This window comes from Myotis nattereri, assembly GCF_964212035.1.
Source record: "Myotis nattereri genome assembly, chromosome: 20".
NCBI lineage: Eukaryota > Metazoa > Chordata > Mammalia > Chiroptera > Vespertilionidae > Myotis > Myotis nattereri.
Genome location: NC_138096.1, coordinates 3,689,985 through 3,709,296, shown reverse-complemented (window position 1 = coordinate 3,709,296; position 19,312 = coordinate 3,689,985). Strand labels below are relative to the sequence as shown.

The 19,312-nt window shown below is 57.2% G+C and overlaps 1 protein-coding gene across 2 annotated transcripts; it reads right to left on the bottom strand.

Moving 5' to 3' along the window:
* Positions 1-1,139: 1,139 nt before the first annotated feature.
* On the bottom strand, positions 1,140-12,160 carry TRIM67 (tripartite motif containing 67; the record flags this gene model as incomplete). 2 transcript variants are annotated; one of them, XM_081114303.1, is made up of 10 exons in its annotated part: positions 1,140-1,205; positions 1,500-1,662; positions 2,156-2,459; positions 2,578-2,716; positions 3,193-3,338; positions 4,712-4,871; positions 5,458-5,568; positions 7,149-7,271; positions 8,358-8,453; positions 11,126-12,160. In XM_081114303.1, 10 exons carry the CDS (start codon positions 12,158-12,160, stop codon positions 1,140-1,142), a joined length of 2,343 nt encoding a protein of 780 aa, XP_080970429.1. The 2 variants fall into 2 exon arrangements, with proteins under 2 accessions (XP_080970429.1, XP_080970430.1); XM_081114304.1 differs by having other exon boundaries at positions 4,718-4,871.
* Between the last annotated feature and the right edge of the window lie 7,152 nt (positions 12,161-19,312).

Genomic DNA, 19,312 nt, shown 5'->3' with positions numbered 1-19,312 from the left:
GGTGCTCCCAGCAGGGAGGGGAGGGAGGGGGTGGGTGCTCCCAGCAGGGAGGGGAGGGAGGAGGTGGGTGCTCCCTGTGGCCTCAGCACACCCAGGCTCATCCGGGAAGCTGGGGGCCAAGGAACAGTATTGCTGCCTCTTCAGGGGGGTCCCATCCGCCCGGTTGCCATTGCGGCCGCTGCTTGCTCATGATGTTTCATGATGGCAGACAGCTGGGTCTCAGAGCAGCAGCGGCCGGCTCTCAGGGGTTCCCGGGGTCTTCATCTTCTGTGGGTGCGTCTGAGCGGGCACAGCTCGGGGGAGCAGCTGGGACAGCTTGCAGGTCACGGGGGAGCCCGTTCCAGAGAAGCCACCCCCAGGCGGAGGCGCGTCACCTGGTCACTCCAATTCCGGTTCCCTGTTTCCTTCTGTGTTTAGGAACTAAGGACCGAGTGGGTTCACTTCCGCAGATGATTGCGTGCGTGTGTGTGTGTGTGTGTGTGTGTGAGAGAGAGAGAGAGAGAGAGAGAGAGAGAGAGAGAGAGAGAGAGAGAGAGAGAGAGGAGAGGCTGGTTGATGGGGGACCTAAGGAAACCATTTAGAAGGCGTTGAACAGTTCAGCGAGCGGCTGAGGATCGCATGAATGCGTAGCGCCCTTTCCCACGGATCCTGGTTCGTCTGCAAGTGGCAGAACTCACTGAAGCTCCAGGACCCAAAAGCTCAAGACCTTCTCCTGGCAACGGGCGGGCCCTGGGGACACGGGGCCACAGGGTCTCCTGCTCCTGCTCTCAGGGCCACAGTCACCAAGTTTGCCTTTCTCTCCGCCTCCACCCTCCTCCCCCAAAGACAAGCTTTGGGAACAGACGGCAGGAAACCATACACCCCGATCCCTTCTCACTCCCAGGAGCAAGGTCCTCTGTGAGTACTGAACCGTCCAGGGGGGACTGAGGGGAGCACACCCCGTGTCCCCCACCCACAGCGGCCTCGGCAGGCCCAGCCTGCGACCCCTCCTCCGTCCCCCAAAGCAAACACGTCTCTAAGATACTCAGGGGCCTCGGGGGGCACCGTGACGTGGTCATCCATCGGCCCGCGTGGTTGTTGATCTCAGCGAGGGGTGGCGGGCTCCTCCCAGACACCCTTGTGGGGTGGGAGTGGGGGGGCTAGTTGCCGGCCAGCTTGGGCCGCCCCAGGTGGGTTGGCACATCCAGTCCTGTGTGCAGGGTGACCTGGAAAGGAACGCGGGACCGGTGAGGGGGGCAAGGGTGCCCCAGCAAGCCCTGAGCGCCCAGGGCACAGCGGCCACGTGTGACCCTCTGCTGCCGGTGCCCACAGGCAGCCGCGTCTCCGCATCGCGGGGCTGTGGGCTCAGGTCACTCAGGTGCAGCCCACTCGTGTGCCCCTAGGAACGGATCTGCACCTCTCGCCTTGGAATGAGAACCACCCGGCCGCCCAGATGCCCTGTGGACGTCCCCCGAGCAGCAGGGGCAGCAGCCCATGGCCCCGGGGGGCGGGCAAGGTACCTGCACGTTGCGGTTGAGGCTGAGGGCCGGCATGAAGACCCCGTCCACGTGGCTGAAGGCCGTGGGGCCCTGCTGCTGGCCGTTGATGAAGAAGGTCAGGGTGTGCTGGGTCAGGTCCAGCAGCACGCCCACGGTGGCCCCCTTGCACACGCCGCCTTCCGTCCTGTGGAGAGAAGCCCCCATGGGGCCGTCACCACACCCAGCCCGGGATGTCGCGGTGGCTCAGGGACAACCGCCTAAATATAAAGGGTGTCCCAAAATTCACGCAAGAAGTAACTTTGATAGAAAACCCAGGTTTATAATTAAAAATTGTACATTTTTTATTGATTCATAAAACATACAGTATAGGGTTATGTATGGAATAGCACACCAGGGTCAATGGCCTCCACGGCTTTGCTGGCACAGACACAAAGCCGTGGTCTTCATTGGTCTTCACTGTCCCTGCTCCTGGGCCATCATTGGTACTTGGTCATGCTGATCAAATGGAAGGGATTGAATTAAAGGGCCACAGGTATTAGAATCTGATTCAATGAACCAAGTACAATTAGGCTTTAATTTTGTTGTTGTTGTTGTTGTTATTGCTCACGAAAAATTCAAATCTTGGGTGAATTTTGGGATACCCTTTCTCTACGCTGGCCAGGCCAAGGGCAACGCACCTGTTGGTGTGGGAGTTGCAGTGCATGAACCAGCTGCGGTTGTTGTCCACGTACATGGCCCAGGCCTTGTCGTCCTTGCCCAGCATCATGTCCTTGACCACGCTGGCCCGGGCCACCCCGAAGGCGGGGTCCGGGTGGTTGTCGTACCGGTCCACGTGCAGCTCCCAGTAATGCACGCCCTTGGAGAAGGCCGCCGTGCCCAGCACCACCCGGTCGTCGTAGCTGCTGCAGGTGGCCGTCTGGTTGTCGTTGGACAAAATGATGTCCCGGTGCCCAGAGTTGGGGTCAAAGGTGAACCAGGCCACTGGAAAGGAAGGAGGCGGGGGGAGCCGGTCAGCAGGGGGGAAGTTGCTAGCAGGCCCTCACCCGGGCTCAGAGACAGAGCCTGCACCTGTCTCTCCCCCGGAGACCCCCGTGCTCACCGTCCGACGTCTGCAGGACCACGGTCTTGCTGTAAGGCCCGACACCGGAGGAGCTGAAGGCCTTGACCCTGGCGTTGTAGGTGCTGTTGAAATGGAGTCCGTCGATGGTGCATAGGGTCTCCTTGCCCACATACACCTCCTGAAAGAGAGCCGGGGACACGGCCGGCACCTGTTACCTGGAGGGTTTCTCTCCGCGGCATGTTGACATTGAAAGTGTCAGAGTGATGCCCGGCCGGTGTGGCTCAGTGGTTGAGCATCAACCTATGAACCAGGAGGTCACAGTTCGATTCCTGGTCAGGGCACATGCCCCGGTTGTGGGCTTGATCCCCAGTGTGGGACGTGCAGGAGGCAGCCGATCCATGATTCTCTCTCATCATTAATGTTTCTCTCTCTCCCTCTCCTTTACTCTCTGAAATCAATAAAAAGAGATACATATATTAAAAACCTTATTCCTGCCTCAGGGCCTTCGCACCTCATCACTCTGTCCTTGGAGCCAATACCCTCTCTGGTGGCATCAGAGCGACGGGCGGCCTCTCAGGCTGGCCCAGAGGTTGGGGCAGTGAGAGCCACGCCCAGCCTGGACCTTCGGGCCCGCCAGACCTGCACGGGGCTCACCCGGAATTGCCCCCCGTCGCCATCGTCCAGCTCCAGGATGTAGCCGTCCACGGGGCTGTGGGTGAAGGGCGGCAGCCTCCAGGCCAGCGTGACGCTGTTGTTGCGGGTGCAGCACTTCTCCAGCTGCAGCAGGGGGCCGGGTGGCACTGCGGCGGGGACAGGGACACGAGGGTTAGAGCATGACCCCCCCCCTCAGGGCACGGGGCCTTTATTGCCCCCTCCCCATCCCAGGGCCCGACCTCCTCCCCTTCCCTATCCGAGCCAGGCCCCCAGGAGGAAACCTGGCTGAATTCCTCCCCAGCCACCCTGCAGCCACTCTCAGCCTGTCCTGTGCACCCCTCGCCCTGGGGTCTAGACTCCAGGTGGGCAGGTGAGGGCAGGCACAGGTTGTCCAGGCACCTCTGGGGCCACAGAAGGTGCCTCCCCCACCCACCCACCCACTGACAACCACTGATTTCCACTGTTAAACTGGAGGATCTGTGGGAATTCCAGCAGAGCCTCCATCCACGTGCCTCCAGGCCCATAGGGACCCTGGGGGCCAGCGCACAGCTAACACCTGGGGCTGGGATGGTGCTGGGGGTGCAGGGGTGGGGATGGGGCTGTAAAATGCAGACATTTAAGCCTTGTGCTGGGAGCATATTTTATTTTATTTTACTTTATTTTATTTTATAAGAGGAAGGTTATTCAGAGAGTCACAGAGGTGGAAGAAGTGAGCCAGCTGGGCTGCATGGGCTCAGGAAACAAGTCACAGAAGCAGAAGAGGGGCCCCTGGAGCTTAGGAGGGAGGAAGGCAAAGGTCAGGGCCTGGGGGAGGACAGGAGGACGGGACAGTGTCTCTGATGAACAAGGACGCTCTCTTACTAGTGGGACAGCTCAGGTTCAGGCCAGGGGGCCACCTGCCCGGGGCCACCCAGCCAGCGGGTGGCTGAGCTGGGGCTTGAGCTTCGTCTGTGACTCGGGCGTCCCTCCCCTCCCGCTCCACCTCCCTCCCAGTATCATGACCTTGTAGTGCAGGGGTGGGGAACCGTTTTTCTGCCAAGGGCCACTTCCATATTTATAACATCATTTGCAGGCCATGCAAAATTATCCATTTAAAAATTAGCCTGCTATGCCCGCCCAGCATGGCTCAGTGGATGAGCGTTGACCTATGAACCAGGAGGTCACGGTGCGATTCCCCATCAGGGCACATGCCCAGGGTTGCAGCCTCCATCCCCGGTGTGGGGCGTGCAGGAGGCAGCCGATCCATGATTCTTTTTCATCATGGATATTTCTATCTCCCTCTCCCACTCCCTTCCTCGCTAAAATAAATTTTTAAAAAAATTTTAAAGAAAATTAGCCTGCTATATTTGGTCAAGCATTTAGTTAACTCACCCCTTATGCCTTGGCAGGGCCAGACCAAAGGATTTCTCGGGCCTTCTATGGCCCGCGGACCAGACGTTCCCCACCCCTGTAAGCTGCCCCTCAGAGGGGCCACCTGTTCTGAAAGCAGCCCTGCCTGAACTGGCCAGTCCCGGCTCACCCCTACATTTCATCTGGATGAAGTCCAGCTGGTGGATGGCCTGCAGCAGCGGCTCACTGTCCAGGGTCAGGTCAAACTCCGCGGACACCTTGGGCTCCAGGGCGCCTTTGACCCACTGCTCCTGAGACACCTGGACTCGCTTGATCAGGGCGTCCGAGATCTTAAAGGGAGCGCGGAGGTCAGGGTTTGGATTTGCAGAGGGAAAATCGTGCAGTGAGTGATGAGGGAGGCATTGGGGCCTTGTCCCTGTGCCCAGGGGCAGGATGGGGCTGCCCTCGGCTAGTGTGAAGCCGTGGACGAGAGGAAATGAACCCTACCAGTGCGACAGGCGGAACATGCAAACGCACTGTGTGGTTTAAATCCTATCTTAAGCTCGGCTGGTGTGGCTCAGTGGTTGAGCCTCGACCTATGAACCAAGAGGTCCAGGTTTGATTCCCGGTCAGGGCACATGCCCGTTTTGTATGCTCCAGCCCCAGTGGGGGCGTGCAGGAGGCAGCCGATCAGTGATTCCCTCTCATCATGGATGTTTCTCTCTCTCTCTCTCACTCCCTCTCCCTTCCTCTCTGAAATCAATACAAATAAATAATAAAGATAAAAAAAGATGAGGACTCGGGTCTTCTGGAACCCTTGAGCAAAGGACTACTCAACTCCAGGCCTTGGGAAGGGGCCTTCCTAGCGGAGTTTGGGGAGTGGGGTGGGGCTGGGGGAAGGGAGCGAGCCCGCCTGGGCCCTGGGAGCAGGCTCACCTGGAGGAAGCCGGCGGGGTCGTTCTCCTTGATCACCTCCAGGCAGTACTCCATCAGCCCCGTGGACTGGCGCAGCTTCAGCGTGCAGTGGTTGATCTGGTCCCAGACCATCTGCGGGGAAAGAGTCCCCAGTCACCCTCTCATCATCCGAGGCGAGAGTCACAGAGAAGGTTCTGGAAGAGGTGGCACTGGCCCGGCCCGCTGCGAACCCTCTCTTCTCGCCGTCCTGCTCCTGAGCACCACATGCCCTCGTTACTGGGGGATAAAATGGATCCATTCCCAACAGGAGGGGCCACAGCCCCCAGCAGAGCAAACGTCCTGAACTCTGGGTAGACGAGCAGAGAAAGTGCGGAATCTGAACCTCCCCCCGGCTGGTCTCCCTTCTCACTGGCCTCGGGGGACTCCATGGTTCACCAGCCACGGACCATCCCCAGAGCTCACTCCTCCTTCCCTGGAAAGTAGTATTTCCTGCCCTGGCCGGTTTGGCTCAGCGGTTGGAGCATTAGCCCATGGACTGAAGGGTTCCGGGCTTGATTCTGGTTAAGGGCACGTACCTGGGTTGCAGGTTCCATCCCAGATCCCGGTTGGGGGCATGTGGGAGGCAACCAATCAATGAGACTCTTGCACATCGATGTTTCTCTCTCTGTCTCTCCCTCTCCCTTCCACTCTCTCTGAAAATCAATGGGAAAATGCCCTCAGGTGAGGGTTAACCAAAAAAAGAAAGAAAAGAGAAGAGAAGAGAAGAGAAGAGAAGAGAAGAGAAGAGAAGAGAAGAAAAGAAAAGAAAAGAAAAGAAAAGAAAAGAAAAGAAAAAGAGAGGAAAAGGAAGTAATAATTTCCGATTCGGTTGGCAAATGTCTATAAAACAGATCGAGCCTTGGGACTATGAAGTCGTCCTTCGTCAATGCCACATGCTTACAGGTGCTGCCCAGCCCAGGAGCCCAGCACCGTGCGAGGGGAACCCCCCCTCCCCTTGCTGGCTGGGGTCCTGTCATGGCTGCTGATTACTGAGTGCGGGACCCAGCAGACACGGCCTAAAAAGGGCAGAGCTGGGACCTGAGCGAGCTCGGCCTCGTCACCGTCAGTGAGGCGAGAGCAGGAGTCCTGGAGTCAGCTCCCGGGGCTCAGAGGCGGCTGGGGAGAGTGGACTTGCGACCGGCAGGACTCGGGGCGTCCAGTGCTGGCTTTGGAGGGACCACATGCGTGTCGACTGGCTTCAGGGACAGTCACGTGAGTACGTGGGCCCAGGGGCAGCTTGCTCATCCCTTCCTTGTTTCACTCACTCGCTTATTCATCCGTTCACTCACTCATTCCTTCAATTATTCCTTCATTAATTCACTCATTCATTCATTCATTCACTCACTCATTCCTTCCTTCACTCATTCACTAATTCATTCCTTCAATTATTCCTTCATTAATTCACTCATTCATTCATTCATTCACTCACTCATTCCTTCCTTCACTCATTCATTCATTCACTCACTCATTCCTTCCTTCACTCACTCACTCCTTCAATTATTCCTTCATTAATTCACTCATTCATTCATTCACTCACTCACTCACTCATTCATTCATTCATCGGTTCACTCACTCACTAATATGGACTCAGTGCTCCACCCGTGCTGGGTGCAGAGGCTGCGACGGGGACGGGGAGGGAGGGGCGTGGGCGCCCTGGTCTCCCGGGGACCTACCTTCAGCTTGTGCTCCCTCTCTTTCGTGACCTTGGTGAGCAGCTTGGCCTTCTGCCGAGTCAGAGCCTCGACCAGCGCGTCACACTGAGCGACCAGGCAGGCTTCATAGTCCAGCCCGTTCTCCTGGGGGAGCAGAGAGGGTTAGGGGAGGCGTGCTGAGGTCTGGCGGGTGCTAGACACACGGACGCGCGTCCTGGAGTTACCGAGATGAGATGAAACTGGAAACCGAGTAGATGTGAACTGCGGGAGAGGAGCCGTGCATCGCGGCACATCTCTCTGGCAGGATAGTCCTTAGTCATTCAAACCTTGTTCAGAGTTTTTATTGTCACAGGAATCCTCATGGGGGCGGGGGAACAGGCTGCAAAGTTGCATTCTGCGTAATCCCGTCCTCTTGCGTGTGCACATGTGTCCCAAGCAGCCATCTCCGACTTAGTCCCTCAGTCCCTTTCCTCCATCCTGACACTGCTGTTCTCCAGGGTCACCACGTGTATGTTCCTCCACGTGCACATTCACACGGAGCACACGCATGTGCACTCTCCCTCACACTCCGAGCTCCTGAGGCCAGACACAGTACCTGAGGAGTCTGCATCTGGCTCAGGATGTAACATAGCAAGAGTGCTACAAATACACTTGTTTAGGCCCGGCCAGTGTGGCTCAGCGGTTGAGCATTGGCCTATGAACCAGGAGGTCACGGTTCGATTCCCGGTCAGGGCACATGCCCGGGTTGCAGGCTCCATCCCCAGTGTGGGGCGTGCAGGAGGCAGCCGATCCACGATTCTCTCTCATCATTAATGTTTCTATCTCTCTCCCCCTCTCCCTTCCTCTCTGAAATCAATAAAAATATTTTTTAAAAATACACTTATTTAGTAAATAACACGTTTACATTTGGATGCATTGATGACATGGGTACCCAACACGCTGGACAGGCTGACACCCCGTAGGATGCCGTGGCCATGCAGGGGGTGCGTGACTTCTCTCCAGCCCTTCCTATGATCCTCTGTCACTGAGCTGATGTGAAATCTCCTGTATCAAGTGCCGCATGAGCGTGAGCGGACCGAGTGTGGTGTCTGCCGTGTCTGAGGCTGCAGGACAAGCCAGCCTCCTCGAGCGCATCCCTGAACACGTGCTCGCCACACGCGGTCCTCTCCTCTGGACGCCTCTCCTGAGCTTGCTGCACCCCCCGCGCTCCCGGCGCTGCAGCCGGCTCACCTGGATCTGCTGCAGAATGTTCTTCAGCTGCACCAGGAACTCCTTCGCCTCCTTCGCCTTGTCGGAAACGCCATTCAAGGCCTGGGACAGCTGGGCCTACACCGGAGTCACAGGTTGAAGAGGAGGAGGAGGAGGGGTTATTAGAGGCACACAGTTTGCACTTCATTGTGAAGACTTGTGTGTAGCCGGCCGGCGTGGCTCAGTGGTTGAGCGTGGACCTATGAACCAGGAGGTCACGGTTCGAGTCCTGGTCAGGGCCCATGCCCAGGTTGCGGGCTCCATCCCCAATGTGGGGCGTGCAAGAGGCAGCCGATCCATGATTCTCTCTCACTGATGTTTCTATCTCTCTCTCCCTCTCCCTTCCTCTCTGACATCAATGCAAATGTATTTAAAATAAAGAAGTTATCAGCACATGTTTTTCTGCAGGAAACCAGGTCACTGAGGTTAAATAAGCATTTTATGCACCCTGTGCTTTCCCACAGGTATAGTGGTTTTTAAGTGTAAGAACTTGAAAAGTAATAACACACATTGGTTACTGTGGGGCAGGTACTGTGCTAGAGGCTAAACACACAGAATCACACTTACTCTTTACAACAATGGTGGGAATTAGGTGTTATTATCCAGCGGGCTTTAAGCTGTGCCTAAAGCTTACAGAATTACAGGCGCTGAGACTGGGAGGTAGGTCTATGTAACTATACAGCAGGGCTTCTCAGCAGAAACACTATCGACATTTGGGGCTGCATCATTGTTTGGGGGAGGTGTCCTGTGTACTATAGGAAGAGTGGCCTGGCTGGAGTGGCTCCGTGGTTGAGTGTTGACCTATGAACCGGGAGGTTGAGGTTCAATTCCCGGTCAGGGCACAAGCCCGGGTTGCAGGTTCCATCTCCAGGAATCTAGTGGACAGAGGCCAGGAAGGCGGCTAATCTTTTTTTAAAATATATTTTCATTGATTTTAGAGAGGAAAAGAGAGGGAGAGAAAGATAGAAGCATCGCCCTAACCGGTTTGGCTCAGCGGATAGAGCATCGGCCTGCGGACTCAAGGGTCCCAGGTTCGATTCCAGTCAAGGGCATGTACCTGGGTTGCGGGCACATCCCCAGTAGGGGGCGTGCAAGAGGCAGCTGATCGATGTTTCTCTCTCATCGATGCTTCTAACTCTCTATCCCTCTCCTCTCCACTCTGTAAAAAAATCAATAAAATATATTTTTTTTAAAAAAGAAAGATAGAAGCATCAATGATGAGAGAGAATCATCAATCGGCTTCCTCCTGCACGCATCCCTCACTGAGGATCGAGCCTGCAAACCAGGCATATGCTCTTGACTGGAATTGAACCTGTGACCCTTCAGTCCGCAGGCTGATGCTCCATTCACTGAGCCAAACCGGCTAGGGCGCTAATCTTTTTAAAATATATATATTTTAATTGATTTCAGAGAGGAAGGGAGAGGAATAGAGAGATGGAAGCATCAAGAATGAGAGAGAATCATCGATCAGCTGCCTCCTGCCTTTTTAAGGTGTGAAACATTTACTGGAGAGAGGACGTTGAATAATAAGTGTCCACATTTGCAGCTGCTGTCGGGGACTCTAACTCTGCCAGGCCTGACTCACTAACCTCAACTGAGCCTTTGGATGAGCCATGAAGATGCATGTTCCTTCCAAGAACTGACCCTGCACTTGCCTTGGGGCCATAATCAAGCGCCTGACCTGATTGGCAGCCACCAGGGAGCTCCAGCCAATAGCCTAAGAGGCTGTTCCATTCCCACTGGGAGGTGGCATCCCAGGCAAGTGCTGGGGAGGGAGGCTGGGGCAACCTGCAGATGCCAGTGGGCCTCGCTGTCTTACTCAGAGCCTGCTCTGTGACGGCACCACGCTCCCCCGGGGAAAAGGACGCAGGCTTCTTCAAACACGGTGCCTGGGGGTGGAAAGTGCTGGAGACTAGCTGACAGAGGAGGGAAATTTCTGCTCTGGAAGCCGGTGGGAGTTCGGCTCTGGAGGGAATAGTGTGTCCCTTCACCGAGGGCTGGGATCGAACCCTTCCCGCCTTCAGAGACGGTTAACCAAGTGCAAGACTTGGGACATTTTCTCGCTCGCAGGTGGTAACACTTGAACTTAAAAACAAACTTTATAGAGGAGGGAAGGGGCGCTGGACGCTAGGGCCACCGAGGTAACTCATTTGCCCTCGCCAGTTGGGGTCCGTGGTTAGCGTGTGGGCCTGCGGACTGAAGGGTCCCAGGTTCGATTCCGGTCAAGGGCACGTGCCCGGGTTGCGGGCTGAATCCCCAGTGAGGGGTGTGCAGGAGGCAGCCGGTCCATGATGCTCATCATGGATGTTTGTATCTCTCTTTCCCTCTCCCTTCCTTTCTGAAATCAATAAAAATACATGTTTTTTAAACGGTAACTTATTAGTCAATTTAAGGCGTGAAAAAAGCACGCTTCTGCATTCTGGGTGCCCTTTATGTAGAATCATCTTTCTTACTACGTCATCTTTCCATGCCCTTCCCATCTCCAACACCCAGCTCAGAGCATCTGGAGTTCATTGAAGTGTTTGTCCAATGACAGATGAGAGAACGAGGGAATGAATGAATGAATGAATGAGATCATCCCTGCATGAATGAATGAATGCATGCATGAATAAATGAGGTCGGTCCCGCGTGAATGAATGAATGAATGAATGAGGTCAGTCCGCTTGACCCTCTGACCAGCCCTTGCCAGTTCTCCAGGAGAGAGGCCACGCACCCCGTCCGGGCCCCCAGCCCCGCGGGCGCTCACCCACCTTGTGCTGCTTCCACATGGCGCCCAGCGGCTTCACCTCGTGCTGGCCGTGCCGGCCCTCCTCCAGGCACAGGTAGCACACGGGGGTGCGGCAGCCCGCGCAGTACATGCTGTAGTTCTCCAGCTCATGCTCCGGGCACGTGGGGAACTTGCGGGCCGCGCCGCCCCCGGTCGCTCCGGCTCCGGACGAGGCGCCTCCCGGACTCCTGCAGCCGCCGCCCGAGCTGGGGGCGCCCGGGGCCGCGGACGCGGAAGAAGCGGCCTCGGAGGGCGGCGGCGGCGGCGGCTGCACCAGGCGGTGCTTGGCGAAGGGCCCCCGGGACGGGTGGCACTTGAGCTGGCAGGCGGCGCAGTAGAGCACGTCGCACTGCTCGCAGAGCGCGGCGGCCGGCGCGGGCGGGGTGCGGTCGCACAGCTGGCAGGTGGCCAGGGCCGGGGCCGCCGCCGCCTGCGCCCCGCGGGCCTGCTGGTGCCGCTGCACGATGGCCTCCAGCAGCCGGTTGCGCCGGAAGCCGCGCAGGCCGCGGTGGTCCAGGGAGGCGCTGCGGTGGCACTGCGGGCAGGTGATGGCGCTGGAGGACGAGGCCAGCGAGGAGCAGGCGGCGCCCCGCGCGGCGGCGGCCGAGGAGCCGGGCGGCGCGGGCACCATGGGCAGCACCCGCACCCCGTTGGGCGACTTGAGGCTCGGGGTGTACGAGCCGTACCCGCTGTCCGTCTCGCTGTACAGGCTCAGCTTGTCCGCGTGGTCCCCGCCGCCGCCGCCACCGCCCGGGCCGCCGGCTGCGCCTCCGCTGCCGCCACCGCCGCAGGCCGGGCCGGGCGCGGCCTCAGGGTCCGGGGAAGGCGAGGCGGCGGCGCCCGCGGGCAGCCCGGAGCCCCGCGAGTGCAGGAGCGGCTGCGGCAGGTGCTGCTCTCCGTCCGGGGTCTGCACCGCGATGGTGCGAGCGCAGGGCAGGCAGACGTTGTGGGAACAGGGCAAGATGATGGGCTCCCGGAACAGGGAGCCGCACACGGGGCACTTCAGCTCCTCCTCCATCGCGGCTCGGGTCCCGGGTGGATGGCCCCAGCTCGGGAGACGGGCGCAGGGGGGCGCGAACGCGGTCAGCACCGGGGAGACTGGAGGCGGGGGCACCACACGGGCATGTCTGCCGCGCAGCTCGGGGCACGCCCTTCTCTGTCCCGAGGCCGCCGCCCTACGACGACGGGGAGCAGGAGAAGGGAAGGGTCCTCACCTCCAGCCCGCGAGGCTCCGGCCCCAGCGGCCTCCGCCTGCGGCCCGAGTCCGGAGCGCGCCGCCCGCTGCCCTCGCGGGGGCCTGCGAGGCTCGAGGTGATGAATCAGCACCGGCGCCGCCAGCGGCCGCAGCGCGCGCGTCCTCTCCACATCAGGACCCGCGCCCGGCTGCCGCTCGCTGCCTCGCCTGCTCCAAGCCCTCCGCTCCAGTGGGCGGCTGCCCAGGGCCCCCCCCTTTGGCCGCTGCCCCGCCCCCAAAAGGGGCGATCCGTAGGGGAGAAGGCGGGAGAGCAGGCCGCTTGACAGCGGGGCTGGGTTCAGCACCATCAGTCGGCGGACAGCGCCCGGGAGCCTCTAGTGGAGCCCGAGTTCAAGGCGCACACGGACCGAAGAGGGGCCGCCACCTGCCGGGTCGCGATGCCAGTGACTACCCCAGCGGGGCCTCGCCGGCCCGGAGACCCCCGTGCGCCTCCCTTCTTGGCGGCCGCCGGTGCGGCCAAATGCGCCCTGGGCGCTCTTCCTGCGGCCGGAATGGACCCGCTCCTCTGGTTCTCCGCGGCTGCTCCTGCGGCGCCTCTGACCTTGGCCGCGCGCTGCGCAGCCGGTAGGCGGAGGGCGAGCACGGGGCTGGCTCGGGGATCCCCTCCCCGCCTCCCTCCGCCGCCGCCGCCTCCTCCCCGAGCGGCGCGCCGAGGAGTTGTAATTTCCAGGGCAGAGAGGGGTGGCGGGGAGGGGAGGAGGGGGGAGGCGTCAGCTCAGCGAATAAGGACTCAGCGCCTCTTGCAGCCACGGAAGTGAAGGGGCAATTTTAAGGGTTTCGCGGCGGGGATCATTGTTAATAAGAATCTAGGACTGGGGTGGAGAGCGCATCTTGCAGCCGTGCAACGCCCCGCCCCGCCCCGCCCCGCCCCGCCCCGCCCCGCCTCGTCCCTGCCACCGTCTGCCCTGCCCACTCCCGCTCCCCCACCCGCCCCCATCAAAAGGGGAGTCACCGGGACCGAAAAGGCCAGTTGTTTACAAAGGGGGAGGGGGAGCGGGGCTTGACCGTCGCTTCCTGCATCTGGGATGGAGCAGAAAGACGCGCGTCCCAAGATGTCGGACACCAAGTCAAAGGGCGAGGTATTGTCTGATGAATCGAACCGCAAGCCATTTTGGCTCTCCGTGTCCATCCAGCCGCCGATGTCAGTCCTCCGGGCGGCCTGAGCGAGGACACCGGCTGGGATTCGTAACATTCGACTTCCCTGCGGAGCGCGACCGCGCGCGCCACGTAAGGCCCGCGCCCCGGGAACCGCGCGCCCCCCGCCAGCCCTACCCGGGTGCGGCCCCGCGGGGCGCGGCGGGCGGCAGGCCCCCCGAACCGGGAGGTTGGTTTTATGAATGGGAACATCTCCGCGTCGTGGCGCCCGCCCGGAGCCGCCGGCACAGCCTCCCTCCACCCCCCAGCGGTCTGCGCCGCTGTTCTCTCTCCGCGCTGCCGCGGGAAGGGCGGTGGGCGAGGCGCGGGCACAGTGGGTGGGGACCAGGCAGAAGGAAGGGCTGGCAGCGCAGCCGGCTCATCCCACGGAGTTGCAGGCTGGCGTGAAACAGACACACATTAGGAGCCGTTTGTTGAGAAACGCTGTGAATATTGAAGTCTCGCCTCCCCCTCTCCTGCAGGTCTCCGTGGCTCCAAACAAAGAAGGGGCTGGCTCCGTGGCGCAAGGCCTGGGAGCTCAGCGTCTGCTGGCTCGTAGTGGGGTGGGGGTGGCAGCAGGGGTGGGGGTGGGGGGGAGCAGCGCCGGCTGGCGAGTCACGGGAGGAAGCCGCAGCCCTGGGTGAGGCTGGTGCCCAGGGGACAGGGGGCCGCAAGCTGATGCACATCATTGATGTTTCTCTCTCCCTCTCCCTTTCTCTCTGAAATCAATAAAAATGTATTTTTTTAAATGATGAAATCCTATGACTCTTCAGTTCAGCTTTGTCCACGGGTGAGCAGTGTGTCTTCAGGTTGAAGAGCCGACCCACCCAGGGCCAAGGCAGAGCTCCAAGAGTGAAGACACCTGACTCTCCCTGCCCTCGGCTATAGGAAGCTCAGAGCAATCATTTCACCAGGCAGCGGAACACCAGGTGGAGATGGTGACAACCTTGCCCTCATTTGCCTTCTTCTTTTTTTTTTTTTTTTTTGAGTATTTTTATTGATTTTAGAGAGAGGAAGGGAGAGGGGTAGATAGAAGCATCGATCAGCTGCCTCCTGCACGCCCTCCACTGGGGATGGAGCCTGCAACTAAGGTACATGCTCTTGACCTGAATTGAACCCAGGACCCTTCAGTTCTCAGGCCAACGCTCTATCCACTGACCCAAATTGGTTAGGGCAGCGGTTCTCAACCTGTGGGTCGCGAGCCCTTTGGGGGTCGAACGACCCTTTCACAGGGGTCGCCTAAGACCATCGGAAAACACATCTATCATTACATATTGTTTTTGTGATGAATCACTATGTTTTAATTATGTTCAATTTGTAACAATGAAAATACATCCTGCCTATCAGATATTTACATGACGATTCATAACAGTAGCAAAATTACAGTGATGGAGTAGCCACGAAAATAATTTGATGGTTGGGGGTCACCACAACATGAGGAACTGTATTAAAGAGCCGCGGCATTAGGAAGGTTGAGAACCACTGGGTTAGGGGCTAATCTGCCTTCTATAGATAGAGCCACCGTAAGCGGGAACCTGCCTGCCACACCTGGATGTAAGTCTCCAGGTCTAGAAGGGAGGGAGGCCTCTCAGGTGTGGGAGGTTGCCAGGAAACACCAGGGCTGTGGGTGCCCAACCTTCAAGAGGACAGGTCCGCCTGCCCCCCAATTCTCTCTGGGGGGAGGGGGAGCTGGGCAGAGGGAGCCCCCTCCACGCTACTCTTCCTGGCTGCGGAGCAGGCCCAGAGGCCGGGCTAGCCAAGCAGCCTGGAGCCTCACACGGTGGTTGCACTGAGCGGCTTAGGCCAAGAATCTGCCTTTTGTCAGACATTCCAGTACATTCCACTCACCCTCCCCTCCGGGCTCCAGCGGCAGCGAGCTCATAAAGGCTTCTTTCACCAGCACATGCACGGTACCTCCCGGCTTCTCGCTGTTTAAACGGGGCCCAGAACTGGCTGTGTGTCAAGGACGAAGCGATTCTGGTACTTACAGCTTTACTGAGTGAGGGCTTCCGGCCTTCTGGGTGGGAAACACCCCCTAAACGTCAGCTCTTGGAGCTCAGGCCTCCGTGATGTTCCTGCATCGAAAGTGCAGTTTAATAGCTGTCCTGGCCCAGCCCTTGTGGCTCAATGGTTGAGCATCAACCCATGAACCAAGAGGTTACCAGTTCGATTCCTGGTCAGGGCACATGCCCGGGTTGCAGCCTCCATCCCCAGTAGGGGGCATGCAGGAGGCAGCCGATCGATGATGTTTCTCTCTTATCGATGTTTCTATCTCTCTCTCCCTCTCCCTTCCTCTCTCTCTAAAGATCAATAAAAACATATTTTTTAAAAGATTATTTAAAAAAATAGTTGTTCTGACTGCAGCCCTTATAGTACTAGAGAGAGTTATAACCTGCTCCTTGGTCAGCCCACAGCCCCATCCCCCGTGTCCCCTGTGGTCAGCACACAGGTCCCTCCCCAGGCCACACTGTGAGGACATTCTCAGGATCCATGCGTTGTGCTTCTCATGTCCAAGGTAAGGGCCAAACTCTTGTCAAGTGGAAGAGTGTAGCCTAGAAAGCCAACAGCAACATCTGTGGATCGACCCAGCTCTTCCTTTTCCGTTAGGCGCGGTGGTTCTCAACCTTCTGGCCCTTTAAATACAGCTCCTCATGTGGTGACCCAACCATAACATTATTTTCGTGGCTACTTCATCACTGTCATGTTGCTCCTGTGATGAATCGTCATGGAAATATCTGATCTGCAGGATGGTCTTAGGCGACCCTGTGAAAGGGTCGTTCGACCGCCAAAGGGGTCGCGACCCACAGGTTGAGAACCGCTGCGTTAGGGTGTTTTGGGGAAATCTCGCCACCACCAGCGTGAATTCCAGTCACCCTGTCTTCCAGCTGGTCCAGAACAGATCGACATGAAGCTGTGTGGCAAATGGGTGGAAACACTCCTGAAATGCCGGGTATCTCCACCAGCGATGCTCGGGTCCCAAGATTGCAGCAAAAAAAAAGAAAAAGAAAAAAGAAAAGAACAAAAGGATGAGAACGAATTTAAGACATGGGGAACCAAAAGGCCAGGATATTTGAAATGTCAATGGCTGGAGGCATTTAGACGGGAGCTGCGAAAAGGAACAGATGAGTCAGAGGGGAAGTGAAAACCTCCTTGCTGATCGGAACATAAAGCCACAGGACAATTTGTTGAAGGTTTGAATGCTTCTGGGATATGTACAGCAAAGAACAGAAATCAGTAATTTGGTCAAATTGGTTGTTCCGGAATAGTCTCGCGGATGTAGTAAAGTAGAGCAGAGGGAACACAGGCAATAACATTGTGTGTGTGTTTTAATCCTCACCCGAGGATATGTTTCCATTGATTTTTAGAGAGAGTGGGAGAGAGAGGGAAAGACAGAAGTATCGATGGGAGAGAAACACATCGATGGGTTGCCTCCTGCACGAGCCCCGATCAGGGCCCCGGGCCGGGGAGGAGCCTGCAACCGAGGTACCTGCCCTTGACTGGAATCGAACCGTGACCTCCTGGTTTATAGGTCAAGGCTCAACCGCTGGAAGCTGCTGTTTCTTGCACTTGCCTGGAGGAGTGGGCCCAGCAGCGAGGTTCCGGAGTTGGGAACACTGGGCATCACGGAAATTTGCTAAACCTGCTGAGGTTGAAGAGTATTGGGTCCCAGGGAAAACTATGAGTGCTTGTAGCATTTTTCAGACATGAAAAGGTCTGGAACACTCTTCCGGGCCAGGTCCGGATATGGGGAACGTGTTCTGTTCCTCCCCTCTGGGGATCCCCACGTTAAATTCAAATCAGTTGAACTCAGTTCAATAGACACTGTATTTGAAGAGTCCATTGGTGTGTGTGGGGTACACACATAAAAACATACATGCAAACAAACACGCTCGAAACACACACACACACACACACACACACACACACACACAGCCAGGGCGATTTTCCAAGACGCCTTTCCAAAGGAAATTGGGTTTTAAAAGGTCTCCGCTAAACCCCCATCAATCAAATGCCATGGAGCAGCTGGGCCCACTCAGCCCCACACAATCCCTGCCAGCGAGGCCCTGGGTCCCGGGGGGGTGCAGTGGAATTTCAGCCTGAACGGGAGCCCAGGAGAGAGGCCAGCGTGATGCCGCCAGCCGCCAGCCACCAGCCCGGAGCAGCCCAGGGACGGGGTCGGGCTCCAGCTGCAGGGACCCGGGAGCCTGGGGGAAGGGGGAGGTAGGAGAGAAGAGTGGGGACTTGTAAAGCCACCAGGACTGGAGTCAGATCACCCAGTAAGGAAGTTGGATTTTTTTTTTTTTAATGTATATATTTGTATTGAGTTCAGAGAGGAAGGGAGAAGGAGAGAGAGAGAAACATCAATGATGAGAGAGAATCATCAATTGGCTGCCTCCTGCGCGCCCCACACTGGGGATGGAGCCCACAACCCGGGCCTGTGCCATGACCAGGAATCGAACCCTGACCTCCTGGACCATAGGTCATCGCTCAACCACTGAGCCACACCAGCCGGGCCCAGTCAGGACGTTTTAAGGGGAGGGAGGTAAAGAAAATTGTGTGATGCTTTAGAGATTTTATTTCTGCAGCTCCTTCCTTCCAGGACCAGGGATCAGCCAAGTGAGAAATTGGCCCGCTGGTTTCTCTGGGGCCCGGTGCCATCCTGAATTAGACCGTGTCCAGCAACTCTCCCGTGAGGCAGTGTTTAACTGCCTTTGTTTTGAAGGTGACCAGGTGCCTGGATACTTTAATTTCCGGTCCTTTAGCAACACTCAGTGGTTAATCCACCCACTGTGACCTAAATAGACTTTTATCTTTTCTTTCTTTTTTTAAAATATATTTTACTGATTTCTTACAGAGAGGAAGGGAGAGGGATAGAGAGTTAGAAACATCGATGAGAGAGAAACATCGATCAGCTGCCTCCTGCACACTCCCTACTGGGGATGTGCCTGCAACCCAGGTACATGCCCTTGACCGAAATCAAACCTGGGACCCTTCAGTCCGCAGGCTGACGCTCCATCCACTGAGCCAAACCAGTTAGGGCTATCTTTTCTTTTTTGTTGTTTTAAAGAAACATGACCAAGAAATGAAATGGTTTCAACCAGGCATTTAATTTCCTTCATCCCAGCAGCGACACTGGGAATCGTCAGACAATAGAGACCCATGTTTCTGTCTAACGCACACATTGATTTTACAGACGCTCTGAGAGTGGTATGGTCTCTCATTGAGCACCTACGGAACAACTTTGGCTGCATTTCCTCAGGCTATTTCCACAACTGCAGAGTAAGCATGACTGTTCTCGTCCCATTTTACAGATGGGAAGAGCAAGGCAGTTAACGAATGGGAAAAAGCCAGGAGCAATGACATGACTCCTCAATTTATAGAGCTACATGGTCCCTTGGTCTCTTTGCCTTCACGCATACCTACACCCCATTCCGTTTTATTTTTTTATTTTTTATTTTTTATATATATATTTTATTGATTTTTTACAGAGAGGAAGGGAGAGGGATAGAGAGTTAGAAACATCGATGAGAGAGAAACATCGACCAGCTGCCTCCTGCACACCCCGCACTGGGGATGTGTCCGCAACCAATGCCCATGCCCCTGACCGGAATCGAACCCGGGATCCTTCAGTCCGCAGGCCGACGCTCTAACAACTGAGCCAAACCGGTTCTGGCCCCATTCCGTTTTAAATGACATCCCTGCATGATCCCCAATAAAGACTGGAGAAGAGTGTGAATCGAAGGCCCAGCTCCCAGCAGACCCCCACAGCCCAGGCGGCTT